This window comes from Danio rerio, chromosome 16, assembly GCF_049306965.1.
Source record: "Danio rerio strain Tuebingen ecotype United States chromosome 16, GRCz12tu, whole genome shotgun sequence".
Lineage (NCBI taxonomy): Eukaryota > Metazoa > Chordata > Actinopteri > Cypriniformes > Danionidae > Danio > Danio rerio.
Genome location: NC_133191.1, coordinates 43,063,481 through 43,083,234, shown reverse-complemented (window position 1 = coordinate 43,083,234; position 19,754 = coordinate 43,063,481). Strand labels below are relative to the sequence as shown.

Sequence of the window (19,754 nt, the reverse complement as noted above, 5' to 3'; positions counted from 1 at the left end):
CTACTATATATATATATATATATATATATATATATATATATATATATATATATATATATATATATATATATATATATATATATATATATATATACTATATATATATATAAACTATGAATAAAAATAAAAAAAAGGGCGAGGCAGTGGCGCAGTAGGTAGTGCTGTCGCCTCACAGCAAGAAGGTCGCTGGTTTGAACTCCAGCTCAGTTGGCGCTTCTGTGTGGAGTTTGCATGTTCTCCCTGCCTTCGCGTGGGTTTCCTCCGGGTGCTCCGGTTTCCCCCACAGTCCAAAGACATGCGGTACAGGTGAATTGGGTAGGCTAAATTGTCTGTAGTGTATGAGTGTGTGTGAATGTGTGTATGGATGTTTCCCAGAGATGGGTTGCGGCTGTTGCATAAAAACTTGCTGGATGAGTTGGCGGTTGATTCCGCTGTGGCGACCCTGGATTAATAAAGGGACTATGCCGACAAGAAAATGAATGAATGAAAAAATGAAAAAATAAAAACATTCTTTAACGTCATCCAAGATCAATTTGTAGTTCTATTATAATATGTATTGGCTCCAATACCATATAATAAATCGTTATTGTAGAAAATTTAATTGATACACAACCCAACTTTGGAGGTGGTCAAGCTCAAAAAATTTGTACACCAAATTTACACACACTTTAAGACCAACCATAAAAAGATTGAGATAGGACAAAATCCTTTGAAAGAGGAAACGCTGACCATAGGTACTATGTTTGCTGGTATGGCTGACCTTGTTTTCCACACCAGAGAGACAAATAAAAAGACAGAGGTGAAAAAAGCTTAGAGGGACCCCCAGAATAATAGCGGGAGAGACCACTTCCGCCTTCCAAATTCCTCGCTCAGGCAAAAGAGCCACAGGACTACCGAGGGTTGAGTCGTTCTCTCTTGCTTTTCCACTTAGCAGAAGGAACGGTGGCTTGCAAAATAAACAGCCTCCCTTCCCACGTATCCTGCCACTTCCATCCCAGAACAGCCCTCCTCCTCCTCCACCCAATCCAAGGACGTGGTGTTAAGACGGTGCTGCGGTGTGTGTCTTACCTCTCCAGAGCCTCCAGCCGCATCCCTGCTAATCGCTTCACTCTGTGACTGTCTGGAAACTGCCTCTTCAGCTCCTGTAGGCAACTCTACGCAAACAAAAACAACAACAACAGTGGGGTTAACCATGTGAACATGCAAGTTTTCCGAACGCTCTCCGCAAACTGGTTTTCCAAACGTTTCCCATGTCTGCTGTTGGTTTGTCATAAAGAAAGTGCTGTTTCAAGCTCAAGCTGCTGGTGTGAATAAAATAAGACGAAAAAGGTTTTTTTCTCTGCATATTTAGATATAATATAAAAGATAATGTACTTTCAACACTACTGTTCAAAATCATTTTTCTAAATCATTTTTAAATCTCTTTGACAGGGGTCTCATGCTCAACCCAGCTGAATGTATTTGATCAAAAATACAATAAAAGCTATAATATAGTAAAATTATTGCAATTAAAAACCAGTGCAAATCAATAACCAGTTTTATTTTAATAGGGCCCCTATTTTACCCGTTTTTCAAGATATAAGATAAGTCTTTTGTATCTCCAGATTGTGTCTGGAAGGTTTCAGCTCAAACGCCCATCAGATTATTTATTATACGTTTCAGAATATTGGAATTTTCAGCTCTGAACACAATGTAGCTGTTTTTGCTGCCCGTGCTTTAATGCAAATGAGCTGGTTCTCCCGCCCACCATTACAAGTGCCTGTCAGAGTGTGCCTCGATCTCCGGTTGCATCAGATAAACAGCACAGTGACAGACATGAAGGAAGCAGATCTCATGTAACGTTTGTAAAAAATACTACAGTAAGAACTTTACTAATGATTATTTGATGTATTTGTTGTGGAGTTAATAGGGTATATGCAGAAGTATCCTAAAGGACATTTAATTGGCCGGTAGCCTGGGTTAATCGCTTCCGGTAAACTGTATGGCATTGCAAAATTAGTATGTTTAAGGTCTGTTTTCTTTTAAAAAAATCAGCGATCACCACTGACTGGGTGATATAAAGAGGGTCTCAGATTGTACAAGAAGCACTGCATTCATTTACATTTTTCTCCGCCATGTCTTCACAATTGGAGCATTTATTTTACCCCAGTATATTCAATAGAGCTTCTGCGCTAGCCTGCAAATCCTTATGAAAGAGTGTGAGTAAACGGCTTTTTGTCTCGTTTTACGCTTGACAAACTAAATGAACGCCAAAGTCTATTTAACTGATTGTATTTTAATTACTTTACAACATCGATGCTGTAAAAAGAACCATACAAAATGGTAAAAAAGTCACAATAACCGATCAGCGGAAGTTTATCAGTATGGGAAGAAACACTAGCTCACCATATACCCTATTCAAGCCTTTCTGCAATGATGAGTCAAACTATGTCATTATAAAGTTCTCACACACGCAAGCACGCACGCACGCACGCACGCACGCACGCACGCACGCACGCACGCACACACACACACACGCACACACACACGCACACACACACACACACACACACACACACACACACACACACACACACACACACACACATTTAAGTTTACACTGTTTTTGCTTGCTCTGTAAAACATTATTTTGGAAATATTTAAAAATAATAATAATAATAATAATTCTAATAATTCTGACTCCAACTGTATGTCTTATTTAAAAGCATCAACATAAACAAATCCAGACATTATCTTAAAAATCAGCACTCCAAAAAAGATTTTGCTGCTCATTCAAACTAACTAAAAATGAGTTTAAAAAAAAAAAAAAAACATAATTCTTTTTATTTTGTGGGGAACAACTTAATTGTTTTATATTCAATCCACTTAAATAGTTAGCTTAATCGATTTGTGTCGGGACAACACGAAGGAATTGTGTGGAACCCAGCCTTTTTTTTTTTTACAGCGAGTTATTTGCACATAAAACAAATTCATTTATTTTCTGCCCCATTTTAGTGACTATGCAAAGCCAACTGGATTACGGAGTACTTGAAAACTATTCTACAACTCTCAAGGGTGATGAAATGTGGGCTTTAAATTTTTTTTCCTCCACAGCATTTAAAAACTTTATAGATCTACTCTAAAAAAGTGTGATGTGACTAGTTTGACAAGACAATATCCCAGCGAAGGTTTCTGCCGACCATAAAATGAAACAGTAACTTTCCTGTCCATGGGTGCCATAATAAACAGGTCGGCCATACAGCTGTGAGGGAAGACGTGAAAAATTGCAAGTGACGTGGGTGAGAATTCAGAACACTGCACAGCGGAATCCCACAATTCCACACTGGCTACTATAAAAAGCAGAAGCAGGATGCTACTTTTACCAGTTCTTTCCCACTGAAATGAACAGGCCTGTGTTTTTTTTTCACACAGTGACTTGGTATGGAATGGTTAGTGTCAAATCCAATGTTTTCCTGGTTAGAATGGAAAGTTTGCTCTGTGGCTTAGCCTGGGTGACCCATCATGCTCACAGACGGTTTGTCCCGCTGTTTTCCTAGCTGCTGCTACTACTGTAGGTGTCTCAAGTCAACAAGGAAAATCCTAACTGATGAAACTATGCTTTATTTCAATCTCAAGTCAATTATTTCCCCAAAAGTAAATTGCTAAATAATATTTTATCTTTTATTTAAAATAATTTTTTACTTCTCAATTAGTGTTCATCAGATACATGTCAGAGATCACAGAGCTTAATACAAACGTATAAGCACTAGTGTTGTTTAAGTTCCTTTAAAAGAGTAATTAGTTACTAGTTACTTCTCACAAATATTAACTGAGTTAGTAACTGAGTTACAGTGCCCACCCAGCATATACAAGTACACCCCTCATGAATCTATCCTTTAAATTCATATTTTAATAGGACACTATAATATTATATATGTGATTATACATTAGTCAGTACTAAAGCCAAATCTGGAGCTTATTTAACAAAATAGCTTATGATAACGGTCCAAAAACTGGTACATCCAAATGCATATGTTAAAGAAAAATATTACATTTTGTAAATTTTTTAGCAATATTTTGCTTGAATTTAAATGTATTGTCAATTTCAAAAAAATTTTTAGTGTAAATATGAATATAAATATTATCATTACTACAGTTGCAAAATAAAACAAAACAGATGGTTTAGATATTTAGGGGAAAGTAGTGCTTACATTTCCAGTTAGCAAACGCTTTGAACTTGTTGAATTTGCCATCTTTTGACTTCTGGTTGTTGGTGTGTGCCACTGACCCCGTGTGTGCTTGAGTGAACACCCGTACAACACTTCCTCTGATTGTCAAACGATACGTCTACGCCAAGCATCACGTTCACAGTTACATAGAGCAGAAATGTTTAACAGACCCTATTATATTGTTTCTTCTAAGGAAAGTTTTATTTGTTTTATATATGCTAGAATAAAAGCAGTTTTTATTATTTTTTAAAACCATTTTAAGGTTAATATTATTACCCCCTTTAAGCTATATATTTTTTCAATTGTCAACAGAACAAATCGTTTTTATATGATTTGCCTAATTACCCTAACTAGCCTGGTTAACCTAATTAACCTATCAATATCTTAATAAACCTAAAAAATTGCACTTTAAGCTAGGGTTGTTGCAATGCTGGATTCCAGTACCAATCGATACAGATATTTTTAAAACATTCAAAAATGTTAAAAACGTTCCCACATCTTTTGAGCGCTTAACAGAAATGACTGTGATTGGCCATGAAGGTCATCAGTTCACCAAACTCACCGCTGTTTACGGAGTCCAACTACAGATACAGGGACACAGGAGCATTTTAAAGCCGCAATTCATCAGCATATGGTTTGTATGTCCTCTTAAAGACAAATCAGCTGATCAATGTCATTTCTGTTGAGCATGTGAACACAATGGCAAATCAGCGCTGTTTAACAATATGCTTAACAGCACACAAATGTTTGCAGGAAATGGACGTTTAAAAAATTTGAGTACCAATTATTACGGAATTCCAGTATCGTGACAACCCTACTTTAAGCTGAATACCTGTATCTTATAAAATATCTAGTAAAATATTATGTACTGTCATTATGGCAAAGATGGCAAAAGAAATCAGTTATTGTTTATGTATAAAAATGTGTTGAAAAAATTTTTTTTTCCATTGAATAGAAATTATAATAATTATTAATAATTCAGATTACAACTGTATATGTGCATGCAGACATATGTTGTATAAATAAGAAAGAAAGAAAAATAAAGCAATAATGACAAACGGAGAGAATGAACATCAGCTACAAAACAAATTAGGTTGAGTGAAAAACTATGTAGATATAGGAAGTGCCCTATTACATCAAAATCAGATGTCTAAAGATGTCTATCAGAAGTCTAAATTGGTTCATTGTGAAATAAAATGTTATGTAAAATGTTAAATGTAAAATGTGAAATAAAATAAAATGTTCCATTTTCTGAATCACAAATGCTGTAATTTGCTCCACTTTATAAAATGATGATTTTTCAATGGTCAAAACTGATTTTTGGGAGTGTTACTTAAAGTGAACTCACCCAGGCCAGATCATCACGACTGCAGTCCAGCGCGGCGATCATCACCTGCTCGTAAATTATCCAAACTGAGCACAGGAGACAAACATAACATGACACCATATTAATAAGTCCATTTTATCAACATAGCAGCAAATAAAATGATAAATGAACATCCGGCCCATGTGAACTCCGTTCGAGCAAATGGAGACGTTTTTTTTTTCTGTGTCATTAGAAAAGACCATCTTTAGCATCTGTCAGCGACGCAGTTTGTCTACGGGTGTGGGCGAGCTGGCAGGTCTCATGGAAATGCTCAGGAAATCACGCCGCACCGCCAAAAAAAACTAAGACGCTGAATTTTGACAAGAAAACCTTGGCGAATTCATCAGTTTTATGTATCAGTTGAGTCAAAGACCGCAAAGGGTGAGCGAATTTCACCCTCTATTCGTCATGACATGCGTTACGTGCTGAAATCGTGCAGCAATTGGCGTCTTGTCCCGAATAAGTGCGTCGTTACCTTGACAAATTGCTGGAATTTGAAATTCCAACAATTAAATGCTTAAGTCGTTCTCAAGATGGCCACATTTAACGTTCAACTGGCAACCATAACAAAGCGGGGGCTTTACTCTACTTACAATAAAGGAAACTGATTAGTGGACTTGGCTAATGGATCCAATTAATGAAAGTAATGCTCCATGACAGACAAACATGCCCTAGTCTGCCGGTTGAATGATTTCAAATGTGCTAATTGAGAAAGAACTGTTAAATCCCACTGAACAAGAAAAAAAACTGATATGCCAAAACAAACAAAGTTTTTTTTAAGCTGTTTTTATGATTCCAAGTCTTGCTTTGATAATTACCATCTTGTTTCACAGCCAATTTAAGAGCTGGTTTCAATAAAAACAAGCTGTGTGAAGTATTTACCCCACTCTTTAAAGACTATGAATGAATTATAAATCACAATAACAAAAATGTTTACACTGTACATTAATAAATTGCAGCTTATCGCACAGCAAGTACTATTTATTTGTGTCTTTGCTTCATTTTTCCATAATTAGATGTAAAACGTTCTAAAGCCATGACATTTCTTTTTGCTTGTATCGCAGAAAAAGTGTTTTTGAGGGCTGTTTGGCGACTTAATCCTTGGCTGTGTCATTGTTGTTTGCTAAGATTCCTAAAACAGTGGTGTTGTTCTCTGACGAACAGCCAAAAGGCTTTTAATAATAGTTATTTGAGATTACATGTGGTTTTAAAATAACAATATGGATGAAGAGAAAGAAAGGTTTAAATTCAATTTGAGTAGAAAAGAGCCCAATTTGGCCAATCGGTAAACCAAAATTGTCAACTATAGGAGTGAGTTTTAGAGCGAGAATGAAGGATTGGATCACCTCTGAGATAATGATTTTAGCTGAAGAGAGTCTTGGCTTTAGCGGGCTCTTGTTTGACAACACGATTGCAGGACTTCATCTGCTTGTCTGGCTTAAAAACCCAGAACTGACCAAAGCAAATAAATATCAAGCCATCTGAAATGTTTCTGCTGTTTCCGCTATAACCTCATTTTGATGTGGAGAGAATGTTGCTATCAGACACTTGAGGAAAAATCAAGCAACAGGGAAAGAAAAAAGAAACTTCTGCTATAGTCATATTAAAGAGGTCAGACTCGACATGCAATATTTTTATGAGAAAAAAAAAAACAATACAGTGTTCATTCAAATTCATACTATACAAGTGGAGATATTTTGCAATTCAAAAAAGTTAAGGAAATAAACTGTTCACTCACTAGCAGAAATTCTTTTCATTATCTTATTGAAAACATGCCTTTTTTTCAACTTTTAATGAAAAAATTATATACATTTCCTTGTAGTATTTGTAAACTGCGACATTATACTATGTTGCCAGTTTTATCACATACAATCAATAGTTCTCTACCTTGTTAATAGAGTTGCGGCAATTTAACATTTTAAATTGCACCATGTTACTAATAAAATAAAGATAACAAAAAACTTTTAAACAACCCGCTGTGCGATCAGCTATAATTTTCATGTTTCTTATGATAACAGCTTTGAAGTTTATTTGTTTAAAATAAGTCTTGGTTTAAGAACTTTTTAGATTTAAATTTTTTCCTCATATATATATGTGTATATGAATGCACACATATACTCACCGGCCACTTTATTAGGTACACTGTTCTTGTGCTGGTTTGGACCCCCTTTTGCCCTTAGAACTGCCTTAATCCTTCGTGGCATAGATTCAACAAATTACTGGAAATATTCCTCAGAGATTTTGGTCCATATTTACATGCTAGCATCACGCAGTTGCGGCAGATTTGTCAGCTGCATATCCATGATGCGAACCTCCCATTCCACCAGATCCCATAGGTGCTCTATTAGATTGAGCTCTGGTAACTGTGAGGCCTTTGGAGTACAGTGAACTCATTGTCATGTTCAACAAACCAGTCTGAGATGATTTGTGCTTTATGACATGGCGCGTTGTCCTGCTGGAAGTCACCATAAGAAGAGAAGTACACTGTGGTCATAAAGGGATGAACATGGTCAACAAGAATACTCAGGTAGGCTGTGGTGTTAAAACGATGCTAATGGGCCCAAACTGTGGCTGACTCATCAGAGCAACGTTTTTCCGATCTTCTATTGCCCAAATTTGGTGAGCCTGTGCGAATTGCAGCATCAGTTTCCTGTACTTAGCTGACAGGAGTGGCACCCGGTGTGGTCTTCTGCTGCTGTAGCCCATCTGCCTTAAGGTTTGAGGTGTTGTGCATTCAGAGATGCCCTTCTGTATCCCACAGTTGTGATGAGTGGTTATTTGAGTTACCGTTGCCTTTCTATCAGCTCAAACCAGTCTGGCCATTCTCTTCTGGCATCAACATGGCATTTGCGCCCACAGAACTGCTGCTCAATGCATATTTTCTCTTTTTCTGACCATTCTCTGTAAACACTAGAGAGGTTGTGCATGAAAATGCCAGTAGATTAGCAGTTTCTGAAATATTCAAACCAGCCCGTCTGGCACCAAAAACCATGTTACATTCAGGGCTTACTCACATTATGCCATCCATACCGTGCCCAGGCCCGTTTCCCGGATCGTTTGAGAAGTGTGAGTGCGCTGAATCGGGCTCAAGCACGGTTCACTTGGCCGGCCCTGGCCCGGTTGGAAGAGGTGTACCTGAGCGCGGATCACTTGGGCTTTGGCGCGGTACGCTTGTGTGTGAGTGCAAAACGCGCCAAAGCCCGAAACTGAAATCGATACATGACTTTTAAGGGGCTGTTTCATATGGATTTATTAATCATTCTTACTGTTCAGTGATCGCAAACTGCCGTCGTTTATTAAAGGCGCAAACTCCATACTGCACGTCAGCTGCGCGCCTTCAGCAGACCTCCTCATTCCCGGTTCGAGGCAACTGTACCTAGTGTGAGTACTGCCTCAAAGTCACTTAAATCACCTTTCTTCCTCTATTCTGATACTCAGTTTGAACTGCAGCAGATTGTCTTGACCATGTCTACATGCCTAAATGCATTGAGATGCAGCCATGTGATTAGCTGATTAGAAATTTGTGTTAACGAGCAGTAGGACCGGTGTAGCAAATAAAGTGGCTGGTGAGTGTATCGCTTCAGACATGCTTCAGATATTATCAGTGAGTGTAAGTGACGTCATTTCCTTTATTTTACATTAAAAGAAAAGAAACAAAAGTAAATAATAAAGTAATAAGTTGAACTGAATTGAGGTAATACAAATTTTATGGTCTGATACACATTTAAAGAAGTTAAAAGTTATATTCAAACAATTTAATGAGATTTTAAAAATTACGAAGAGCTTTTATAAATAATATAAATCAAATCAAATAAAAGTAAAAATATAAACATTTTGATTTCACAATGATGAATAAATACACTCATTTTGATTTCAGTCAAAACGAAATCCTGATTTCCAGCTAAGGCACTTTTTGCAGAAAATATTACAATGTTTTGGCCTGTAATGCTGTGAATGTAAAACAGAACCATCTGAGAAAAGAAAAGCACAAAAAAAAATAATGACTGGGCACAAAAAGTAAAAGCAATTACAGATTTACCCATATGCTTTTACAGGCGAAACATTATAGGTCTAATTTGTTAAATATAGATGAATTAACTAACATGAACAATTTCACTGCATACTTTGACAACATTAAAAAGGATTCATGTAACGAACTGAATGTTAATAAACTGAATAAGCATTGGACATTACGTTTAAAGACCTAAACCAAAAAAAAAAAAATCACATAAAGGTTTTTTCATTGCAAGTTCACAGTTAAACAAACAATGAAAGCCTATTTCAATATGTAAATTACAGTAATTATATATGCATACATACACATTTTCTTTTGAAACAATTGAATATGCACTTATTGGCGACTTTATAAGGTACACCCTACTATTAATGGGTTGGACCCCCTTTTGCCTTCAGAACTGCCTTAATCCTTCGTGGCATAGATTCAACAAAGTACTGGAAATAATTGGAGATTTTGGTCTATACATTGATATGATAGCATCACGCAGTTGGTTGTAACAAGTGGTTATTTGAGTTACTAGCCGCGTTTCCACTATCGCGCCTAAAGCGAGCGAGCCAGGGCGAGCCAAGGCCAGTGGGGTTTCCACTGTCACTTCCGGGGCCTAATCGGGCCAAAGCGGGGCTTTCTTGGAGCCAGCGGCCGGCCTTTTTCGGCCCGCCGAATACCTTGGGCCAAGGAGGGCCAGCTGTGGCTTTGGGCGGAGTGAAAGGAGAGGCGGGCAGTTTTCTGATCGCACATGAGTACATGCGCCAAACAAATAAAGAAATAAGGGAAAGAAAACATCTAGCCTTATAGTCTGGGGTCTTTTTGCGTATGATCACCCTTATGTTTCCCTTTTAAATGTAAGGCTGCTGCATAAAATAATAAAGTAGTTATAATTTATAGTGATGTTTTTTGCTGCGTCCTCCTTTATGTTTCAATACCGCTTAATAATCTTTACACCATATTAAAGACACAGCAGACAGTAAAGGTTTTCGAGAGTTTGTTTGTTTTTGCGCGTTTAGATGCCTGTATGTGTGTGTGAGACCGGGCAAAAGCGCTCCTTCACAGCTCTGTTGATGCCGCGAGCGGCTTTTTTCTTTATTTATTTTGAAGATAATACACAATATAAATACAACAGAAAGACATAAAACTTAACAAATTACGTGCCCACTTTCGTAGACTTTAAACAATATATTGTCATATCTTGATAAAATAGCCTAAGCTATATTGAAATATAATTTAAAGAATTACAAATATCGGATATATATAAAATCACATTAAATAAATTAACCAATATAAAATAAACAAAAGCTAGCTATAACAATTTAGGTAGCCTATGTACAATACATAAATCAAACCGTTTTAAAGCCACATATAGCCTAACAGTCATTTTACAAAGACCTGGCTGAAAAAAAACGATTTTCGATATTTTCTAAAAACTAAACACCGGAGAAGGTTTGAAATATTTATATAAAGTAAATATTTATATAAGTAAATATTTATAAAGTATTTGGATACGATGATATTAATCAAATCGCGCAAACAGAGCATTATTTGGGTGAGTGAAAGCAGAATCTAGCCTATACCTTTTTTTCTGTCACTCAGTCCTATGCGCAGCGCTCGCTGCTTTAAACGCATCGAGGGGAAATCCAAACACAAAATGTGTTCTATATCCTCAAACAACTGTTTATGTTTTTATATGACGTGGTTAAATTTATAAATGAAACTTTCAATGAAGAGCTTTAGTGAATAGCTGCCGAGCGCAACAAATATGGCTATATTTTATTAGGCTACTCGCTCTTGTGCTGAAAACTAAACACGACTTCTATCAAAACGAGGATGTTATAAAATACATGCCATATCGAGTTATAAAGGAGAATTTCTGTGGCTTTATATTATGGATGTGTGCGCTCACTGTGATGGGTCCCTGCGTTAGTGGCGAGAGCACTCGATGCACAATAAACAGTCGGTCGGCGAGTAAACAAATGTAATGAATGGAAATACACAGGTCTGTGCGTATAGACATTTTATGTACTGCTGTACAGTAACGTGTCGTTTGTTTGTTTCGGTTGTCTTCATTTTAATGGTTTCGTTTCGTGATGATTCTATGGTCTGCTTTATCTTCCTGTCCTCATTCCCGCTGAAGTGGGCGGGTTGTGTGACGTTTGATTCGGGGACGTTCTGGGGGCGGTGTCTGCGTGACGGGCTGTGAGCTACTAGCCCGGCCCAATTAAAGCCCTGGCTCGCACTGGCCCGATAGTGGAAATGCGGCTACTGTTACCTTTTGCACCCGCAGAACTGCCACTCACTGGATATTTTCTCTTTTTCTGACCATTTTCTGTAAACCCTAGAGATGTTGTGTATGAAAATCCCAGTAGATCAGCAGTTTCTGAAATGCTCAGACCAGTCCGTCTGGCACCAACAACCATGCCACGTTCAAAGTCACTTAAAACTACCTTTCTTCCCCATTCTGATGCTTGGTTTAAACTGCAACAGATCATCTTGACCATGTCTACATGCCGCAATGCATTGAGTTGGTGACATGTGATTGGCTGATTAGAGATTTGTGTTAATGAGCAGTTGGACAGGTGTACCTAATGAAGTGGCCAGTGAGTGTAAATTCATCTACAAATTATTGGAACACAGTAAATCCAAAAAATTAATCTGGCAATTAAATGTTGAAATTCGCCTTAAAATGTTTCAAAAGAAATGTCTAAAGGAAAATCAAGGTTAATGGCGTCCACCACTGAACTTTTATTGCTCAGCCTGTTTAAAGCCCACAAAACCCAAACTAGTCACTCGGAGAAGCTTATCGATATATTTTTTTACTTAAAAAATAATAATAATAAAGTTTTTAATGGCACACAGCTTCGCAGCATGTTTTATCTCTCATTTTCAAAGCAAACCCTTTCCAAGAAGCAGCACTCTAAATTCATCCTCTTTAAATCACTAGTGCTGCTGCCATCAAAACATGGCTTTCATAACAAAATAACCACCTTTAATAAATTTCAGGACAATTACTGTCAAGCTTCAGTTGGACTGCTGTGGGAAATGTTCCTATTATTTGTGTAATGGGAATATGGGCTCGCTGTTTTGCGAGCACTATGATGGTTCCATGCAATAAAAAGTTATAGCCATACAGCCTATTTATATATTAAATATCTGTCAGTTATCCTACTACTTAGTGTCCATGTGTGCATAAAAACACATCCGATAATTGTCAGGTGGGCATCATCTTGAACTGCTTCAATTACGAAATGCATTAATATAAAGCACTCTAGTGTTACAGAGGCAGAATGTTCTTTGTTTTGATATAACGCTTTTGTTTACTGTAATTGTACTTACTGTCATCTCCCAGTTTAGACGCATGCTCATTAATCAGCTCTTCACCGACATCCACAATCTGCTCACTGTTCCTGTAATTCTCTTCCCTCCACTTACGGAGTTTGTCACGCATCTCTGAAATGCAATAAAGAAATGCATTAGCAATTGGCGGAAATTTATTAGCAGCAATTTATTTTCTTTATCAATAATAACTTGTTATTTTAACTGGTGCTTTATTCACTTTCCTGCTTTGTTTTAAACATATATATAATGCTGTATTAGATTGACATGCTTAATCAATAAAACAACATAAAAAAACTTGTGATATATGATCTATAAAGCACCTTGATGATCAGAGTAATTCTGATAATGGTGTCAAAAAAATATGAAAGCATAAATATTAACGTAAAGTTGGTGTTATAGTCACACATTCAGACTTTCTCCTCAATAACATACAGAGTTCAACGCTAAGGATTTTTTCTACTGGCCTGATTGGACCAGTGGTTCTGATTTTTACGCGCCCTGCCAAAATTTTCACTGGCCCCACCAAAAAAAAAAGCAATAATTATTAGCTATTTCTTTGCCTTATATTTTAGACAATGAGTCAAAAATAGTGTCTGTGAATCTAGAATTTAAATATTTAAAAAATGTAAAAATATTTAGCAGTAAAAAATGACAGTATAGAAAATGTACAGGTATTTGATTGCAAAACAAAAGGTGGTTGACTTCCCAAACTTACGGCAAGCTGTGCAAAACATCACTTCATTTGTTTTTTTTTTGTTTTTTGTCGTGCTTTACCCACTAAAATGTCTGTTTCCAAGACGTTAGGAACAAACTTTTTCTTTTAGCCTGATAATTTGATGTTGGCATCTCTTCACTGTAGTGTTTTATTTTATTTATTTTTTTGTACAATATATTTATTATTTTTTTCAATTTGCATATCACAACAGATTTTACAATTACAGAATAACAATCATGAAGATACAACAAACTTGTTACTCCCTATTCTCCCTCCCATTGACCCATTCCCCTTTAAAAAAATAAATAAATAAATAAACAAGAGCAAAAAAAAAGGGATAGGTTTAAATGAGGTAAAGATTGTTTCCTGTGTCTATGTTTAGACCGTGTTACTCCCTATATTCCTAAGCTTGTTCTTGTTGTAGCAGACTGCCAAGCGCCAACATTTAAATTGTACTTCAGGAGGTTATTAAAAGGTCTCCAGATATCTACAAACACATTTTCTTTCTTTTTGAAAATGTATGTGATCTTTTGCATTGACATATGCGATGCTATTTCTTTAATCCACTTTCCTATTCAAGGTTCATTTATATTTTTCCAATTAAGAGCAATAATACGTTTAGCTTGTAAAATACACGTCTATGTCTTTAGTGGTTTTTACCAGGTTACGGAAAAATAAACATGCTCAAAATATCCTATCAGATAAAAGAAACCGAAAAGCAATATGGTGTTTATGACTTCACAGTAAAGGTATAATTCAAAGGCTTAAAAGCACAACCTGTTTATTGGTTCTTGATTTTCGTAATCACAGGCAAGTTAAAATTTTGTGACAACGCAGCACTGGCCTAATCAGGCAGGTAACAACAATTCTGTCTACTGAAAAACAGCCATGAAAATCGTAGGAATAAAACAATACGAGCCCATACAGACTCTATGGGAAAAGGCGGTCATGAGGAGAGCAATACATATTAGTGCTGATTCCAAACATCCCAAACATCCTATTATAAAATATTATTTTGTAAACAATGTACAGTATGTTCCTAATTGTTTTGTTTGTTTTATTGTCTGCTTAGAACAATATTGTAGCACCTTGTCCTGAGAGTCTCTCATTGGGCAGTCTTTATTGTTGAGCCCTGATATAACTTTAGGAATTATTATTAGTGCTAGTGGTGTTTTTTTTAAGTCATACTTACATGCAATTTTGAATAGAAACAAGACAACAATGATTTTTTAAGCTTTTGTGCATAAATCATATAATTAAATACAGTATTTTTTTTGTTATACCTCCAAACATAATACATTTCTGGTGCCCAAATGTTTTAAACTCTCCTCAAAACACATGCAAATAATAAACTTTCACTCTATTATGGTTAAACTTTGCAGTGATTCTACAAATTGCATGTGTCTTTGGCTGCTGGTCAACGACAATTCTGATTCAATAATATTATAATTTCAGAAAAGTTTTCTTTCTCATATTAGCAGCCAATGACTATCAAAGCACAACATTGTTCACAAGCAGATAAATAGTGCTAATGTTGTTTTCAAGTCATACTTACATGCAATTTCAGACCGGATATACAAAGTACAACAGTAAACACTAGGCATGGGCCAATGTAAGTTTGGATCTATCACACAGTATTGGGGTATTGTGTTTACTGCTCTAAAATAATTTTTTTAAATGTCTTAGTAAAAAATAAAAAATTTCCCTATTTAAGACAATACATTACATTTTAGGAAATATTTATATTTTGGAACAGTGAACATGTCAGGCTACAAAATTCAATTAAACCATTGATTTGTACTATCTTCATAAGCAAAAACACAGATTTCCTTACAACAGATTAAAAACACTTAAAACCCCTCTTTGTATACATTAGAAACAGTTTAACAAAACATTTTTGCGGTTTTAATACCTTGACTTTTCCAAACTGCAGTAAACTTTGAAATCAGTTATCATCCAAGCCTAGTAAACACTATAGGGAGCGTGTCAGAAGTTGTCACGGAACGAATGTGCGAACATAAAACCAACTTTACCTCAACAGCATAAATTATAATTAATGTAAATACGCATGTAAATAAAAAATAACAAGCAAACAAAATGTGGCATAAAAATCTTGTGTACTTACTGATTATTAATAATTGTAATGTATACTTCTACTTGTTAAAGTTTTCCATGACCGGAAAATGTAAGAATGAAAAGCTAATATCTGATTTTTAATAATATTTATTAATATTTATTATTTATTTTGATAATATATTATTTTCACGACAATCAACCTATATATGCCTTATTGTCAAAAGTTTTATCACACATCTAGAGGTTCATGTTTTATAGATAATATCATATCAGTATAATAAGATAATGTGTAATAAGATAAATTATCTAAATCTGAAGATTATTGAACTGAATTAAAATATTAGATTTTGTCAGGTTAATCACAAAAACAACAGGAGATGATGATGCTGATGGGGATCTTATCAAGTAAACTGACTCATTCTTATTGATTGTACATACAAATATTACTTGGGATACATTAGTATTGCATATCTGGTCTTTGCAAATCCTCATTTTACCGAAAACAGACCAGACATCAACAGATTAATCATTTTTAGCATTATACATGTACAACATGACATTCAAATACAAAACACATTGTAATATTTGTAAACGACAGTCGTAAAAACACAGGTTCTGTTACTAAGCTCTGCCTACATATGCTAACTGGCTAGCATTTTGTCTTTAATGAAAAGCACAACAAATAAGAAACTTTAGGCGATAACCTTTACAAAATCTAGAACTCTGGTGACTATTGAATCACTACATATTGTAAGTAAATCACGTAATAAGCGCTGTTAACGAAAATAAAGTCATTTACCTTCCCAAGTGACATCGTACAGCTCCGATATGGACGACATGTTTTTTGAGCTCCGCCCCTTGTGAACGGATTGGTGGAGGGCAGTGACGTTGACAGTCAACGCTGTGAGAAGGGTCATTGAAGGGCAAAAGCCAAACCCAATGAGGTTTTTATTTATTCATGCAGGTATATTATATTGAGAAATAAAGAAAGAAAGAAAGAAAGAAAGAAAGAAAGAAAGAAAGAAAGAAAGAAAGAAAGAAAGAAAGAAAGAAAGAAAGAAAGAAAGAAAGAAAGAAAGAAAGAAAGAAAGAAAGAAAGAAGAGCTTTAATATGGACATTATTATTAAAAGAAAGCTTATGTAAAACATAGCCATTTATAATGTGTATTAGTATACTAGAGCCTATGAAGGACGAAAACTGCAAAAACAATAAATAAATACATAAACACACAGATAAATATTTAAATGAGTAAGTAAATCCATACATTTTTGCATAAATAAAACAATAAGTAAATAAATATGCAAATAAATAAATATGACATAACTAAATTTGTGAATTTATATATATTTTTATTATTTATTTATTTGTTGTTTTGCAGGTTTCATCAATAAATGTTGCTTTAGGAAATTGTGAGTAAATATAATATTCCTGCAAAACATTTCTTTAAATATTTACAAATAGATAGAGAGATTTTATCTTTAAATTACAAAATAATTCTCTAGATATGCCATCATTCTTTATTTTGGAAAACGTAATAACAAAAGACTGTTTTAGTGAAGGTTTAATTTCTGCATTATACAAGATGCTGGTGTCAGCATCAAAGGAATCTTCAAATTGTAAATTGGTAGCTTGGAGATTAGATCTTGAGGAGGATATTTCTACAGAGGACTGGATGCTCAATCACTAACAATGAACACTCGTCTAAAACTGTTACAATATAAATGGTTGATGAGGATTTATATAACTCCAGTTTTATTGCATAAATATAATGAAAATATTCCAGATAATTGCTTGAGATGTAGGGACCAAAAATGAACGTTGTATCACTGTATATGGGAATGTAAAGGAATACAGAACTTTTGGAAATGTATGAAAGAAATTATAGAAAATATTCTTGAGGTTTCTATACCAATGTCTCCTTTAATTTTTTTATTTCATTTATATCCCAAGGAGATCAAGTTAAAAAAGATGGGGCAAATGTTTTTGAATATATGCATTCTACAAGCGAAACGGCTTATTTCTTTAAATCGGAAAAGTACATGTGCACCAACTATAGGTTGTTGGCTGAAAGAGATGGTGACAAACATGAAAATGGAAAAAAAATAACTTATATGATAAGAAATAGATATATAATTTTTGATAGAGTTTGGGGACCTTTTACTCTGTTTTTAAAAGGTGGTGGATTTGTAAATGTTTTACTAGAAGATTAGTAATAGAGGTGATATTGTATTTTGATGTAAAATACTGAGAAGCCTTTTGTTTTGTTTTTGGTTTGTTGTTCATTTGTTTGTTTGTTGGTTTGTGTTGGAATTGACACATGGAAATGTGTATGTACATGTTACTTAAAATATAATAAAAAGGAATTGGAAAAAAAAATGTTGCTTTATTAAATATATTTCACCAGATGGATGAAATAACTTTATTTGAGAAGAATAAAAATGTATGCAGATTCAGTAATTTAGTGCATCTGCATAAATTACTATAAACTAGTTTAAATGAAATTTAAATGAGATTTTTAAGGGGAAAACAATTGTTGCACATTTATTACAAATAAAAAACTGAAGCATCACATGTACATAAGTATTCACAGCCTTTGCTCAAAACTTTGTTGATGCACCTTTGGCAGCAATTACAGCCTCAAGTCTTTTTGAATTTGATGCCACAAGCTTGGCACACCTGTCTTTGGGAATTTTTGCCCATTCCTCTTTGCAGTACCTCTCAAACTCTATCAGGTTGGATGAGAACCGACGGTGTACGGCCATTTTCAGATCTCTTCAGAGATGGTCATATGGATTTAGGTCTGGGATCTGGCTGAGCCACTCAAGGACATTCACATAGTTGTTGTAAAACCACTCCATTGATATTGTTCAAGAGCACTCTGAAGCAGGTTTTCTTTCAGAATGTCTCTCTACATTGCTGCATTCATCTTTCCCTCTATCCTGACTAGTCTTCCAGTTCCTGCTGCTGAAAAACATCCCCCCACCATGATGCTGCCACCACCATGCTTCACTGTAAGGATGGTATTAGCCTGGTGATGAGCTGTCCCTGGTTTTCTCCAAACGTAACACCTGGCATTAACTCCAAAGAGTTAAATTTTTGTCTCATCAGACCAGAGAATTTAAAAATTCCAGACGAGGAGTGGCTTTCGTCTGGCCACTCTACCATACAGGCCTGATTGATGGATTGCTGCACAGTTGGTTGTCCTTCTATAGGATTTTTCTCTCTCCACAGGTGAGTGCTGGAGCTCAGACAGAGTGACCATTAGGTTATTCATCACCTTCCTGGCTCAGACCGTTCTTCCCGGATCACTCAGCTTAGATGGCCGGCCAGCTCTAGGAAGAGTCCTGGTGTCTCCAAACTTCTTCCACTTATGGATGATGGAGGCCACTGTGCTCATTGGAACTTTCAGAGCAGAAACAATGTTCTGTAACCTTCCCTAGCCTTGTGCCTCGATAAAATCTTGTCTGGGAGGTCTACAAACAATTCTCTTGTCTTCATGCTTGGTTTGTGATTTGACATGCACTGTCAACCCTGGGACCTCATATGGACAGGTGTATGCCTTTTCAAATCATGTCTAATCAACTGAATTTACCACAGGTGAACTCCAATTAAGCTGCTGAAACATCTCAAGAATGATCAGTGGAAACAGAATGTACCTGACCTCAATTTAGAGCTTCACGGCAAAGGCTGTGAATATTTATGTACATGGGATTTTTCAGGTTTTTTATTTTTAATATATTTGCAACAAATTTCTAAAAAGTCTTTTTTCACATTGTCATTATGGGGTATTGTGTGTAGAATTGTGAGGAAATAAATTAATTTAATCCATTTTGCAATATGGCTGTAACATAAAAAAATGTGGAAAAAGTGAAGCTGTATGAATACTTTCCAGATGCACTGTATAAGAACACGTGGAAAACATGCAAACTCCATAAACAAATCCCAAGTGACCCACTCGGAACTCGAACCAGCAACCTTCTAGCTGTGAGGCGACAGTGTTAACCACTGAGCCACCGTGCCACCCTGTTTAAACATAGATA

At 35.7% G+C, this 19,754-nt stretch overlaps 1 protein-coding gene across 1 annotated transcript in view; it reads right to left on the bottom strand.

Annotated features, from left to right (window-relative positions):
* The window catches only part of emc2 (ER membrane protein complex subunit 2), a 70,088-nt gene extending 53,510 nt beyond the window's left edge, over window positions 1-16,578 (bottom strand). The window contains 4 exon segments of the mRNA NM_213544.1: window positions 1,069-1,154; window positions 5,557-5,621; window positions 12,920-13,033; window positions 16,513-16,578. Of these exon segments, the coding sequence (NP_998709.1) occupies window positions 1,069-1,154; window positions 5,557-5,621; window positions 12,920-13,033; window positions 16,513-16,552 (305 nt within the window). The 5' untranslated portion in view covers window positions 16,553-16,578.
* Window positions 16,579-19,754: the final 3,176 nt, after the last annotated feature.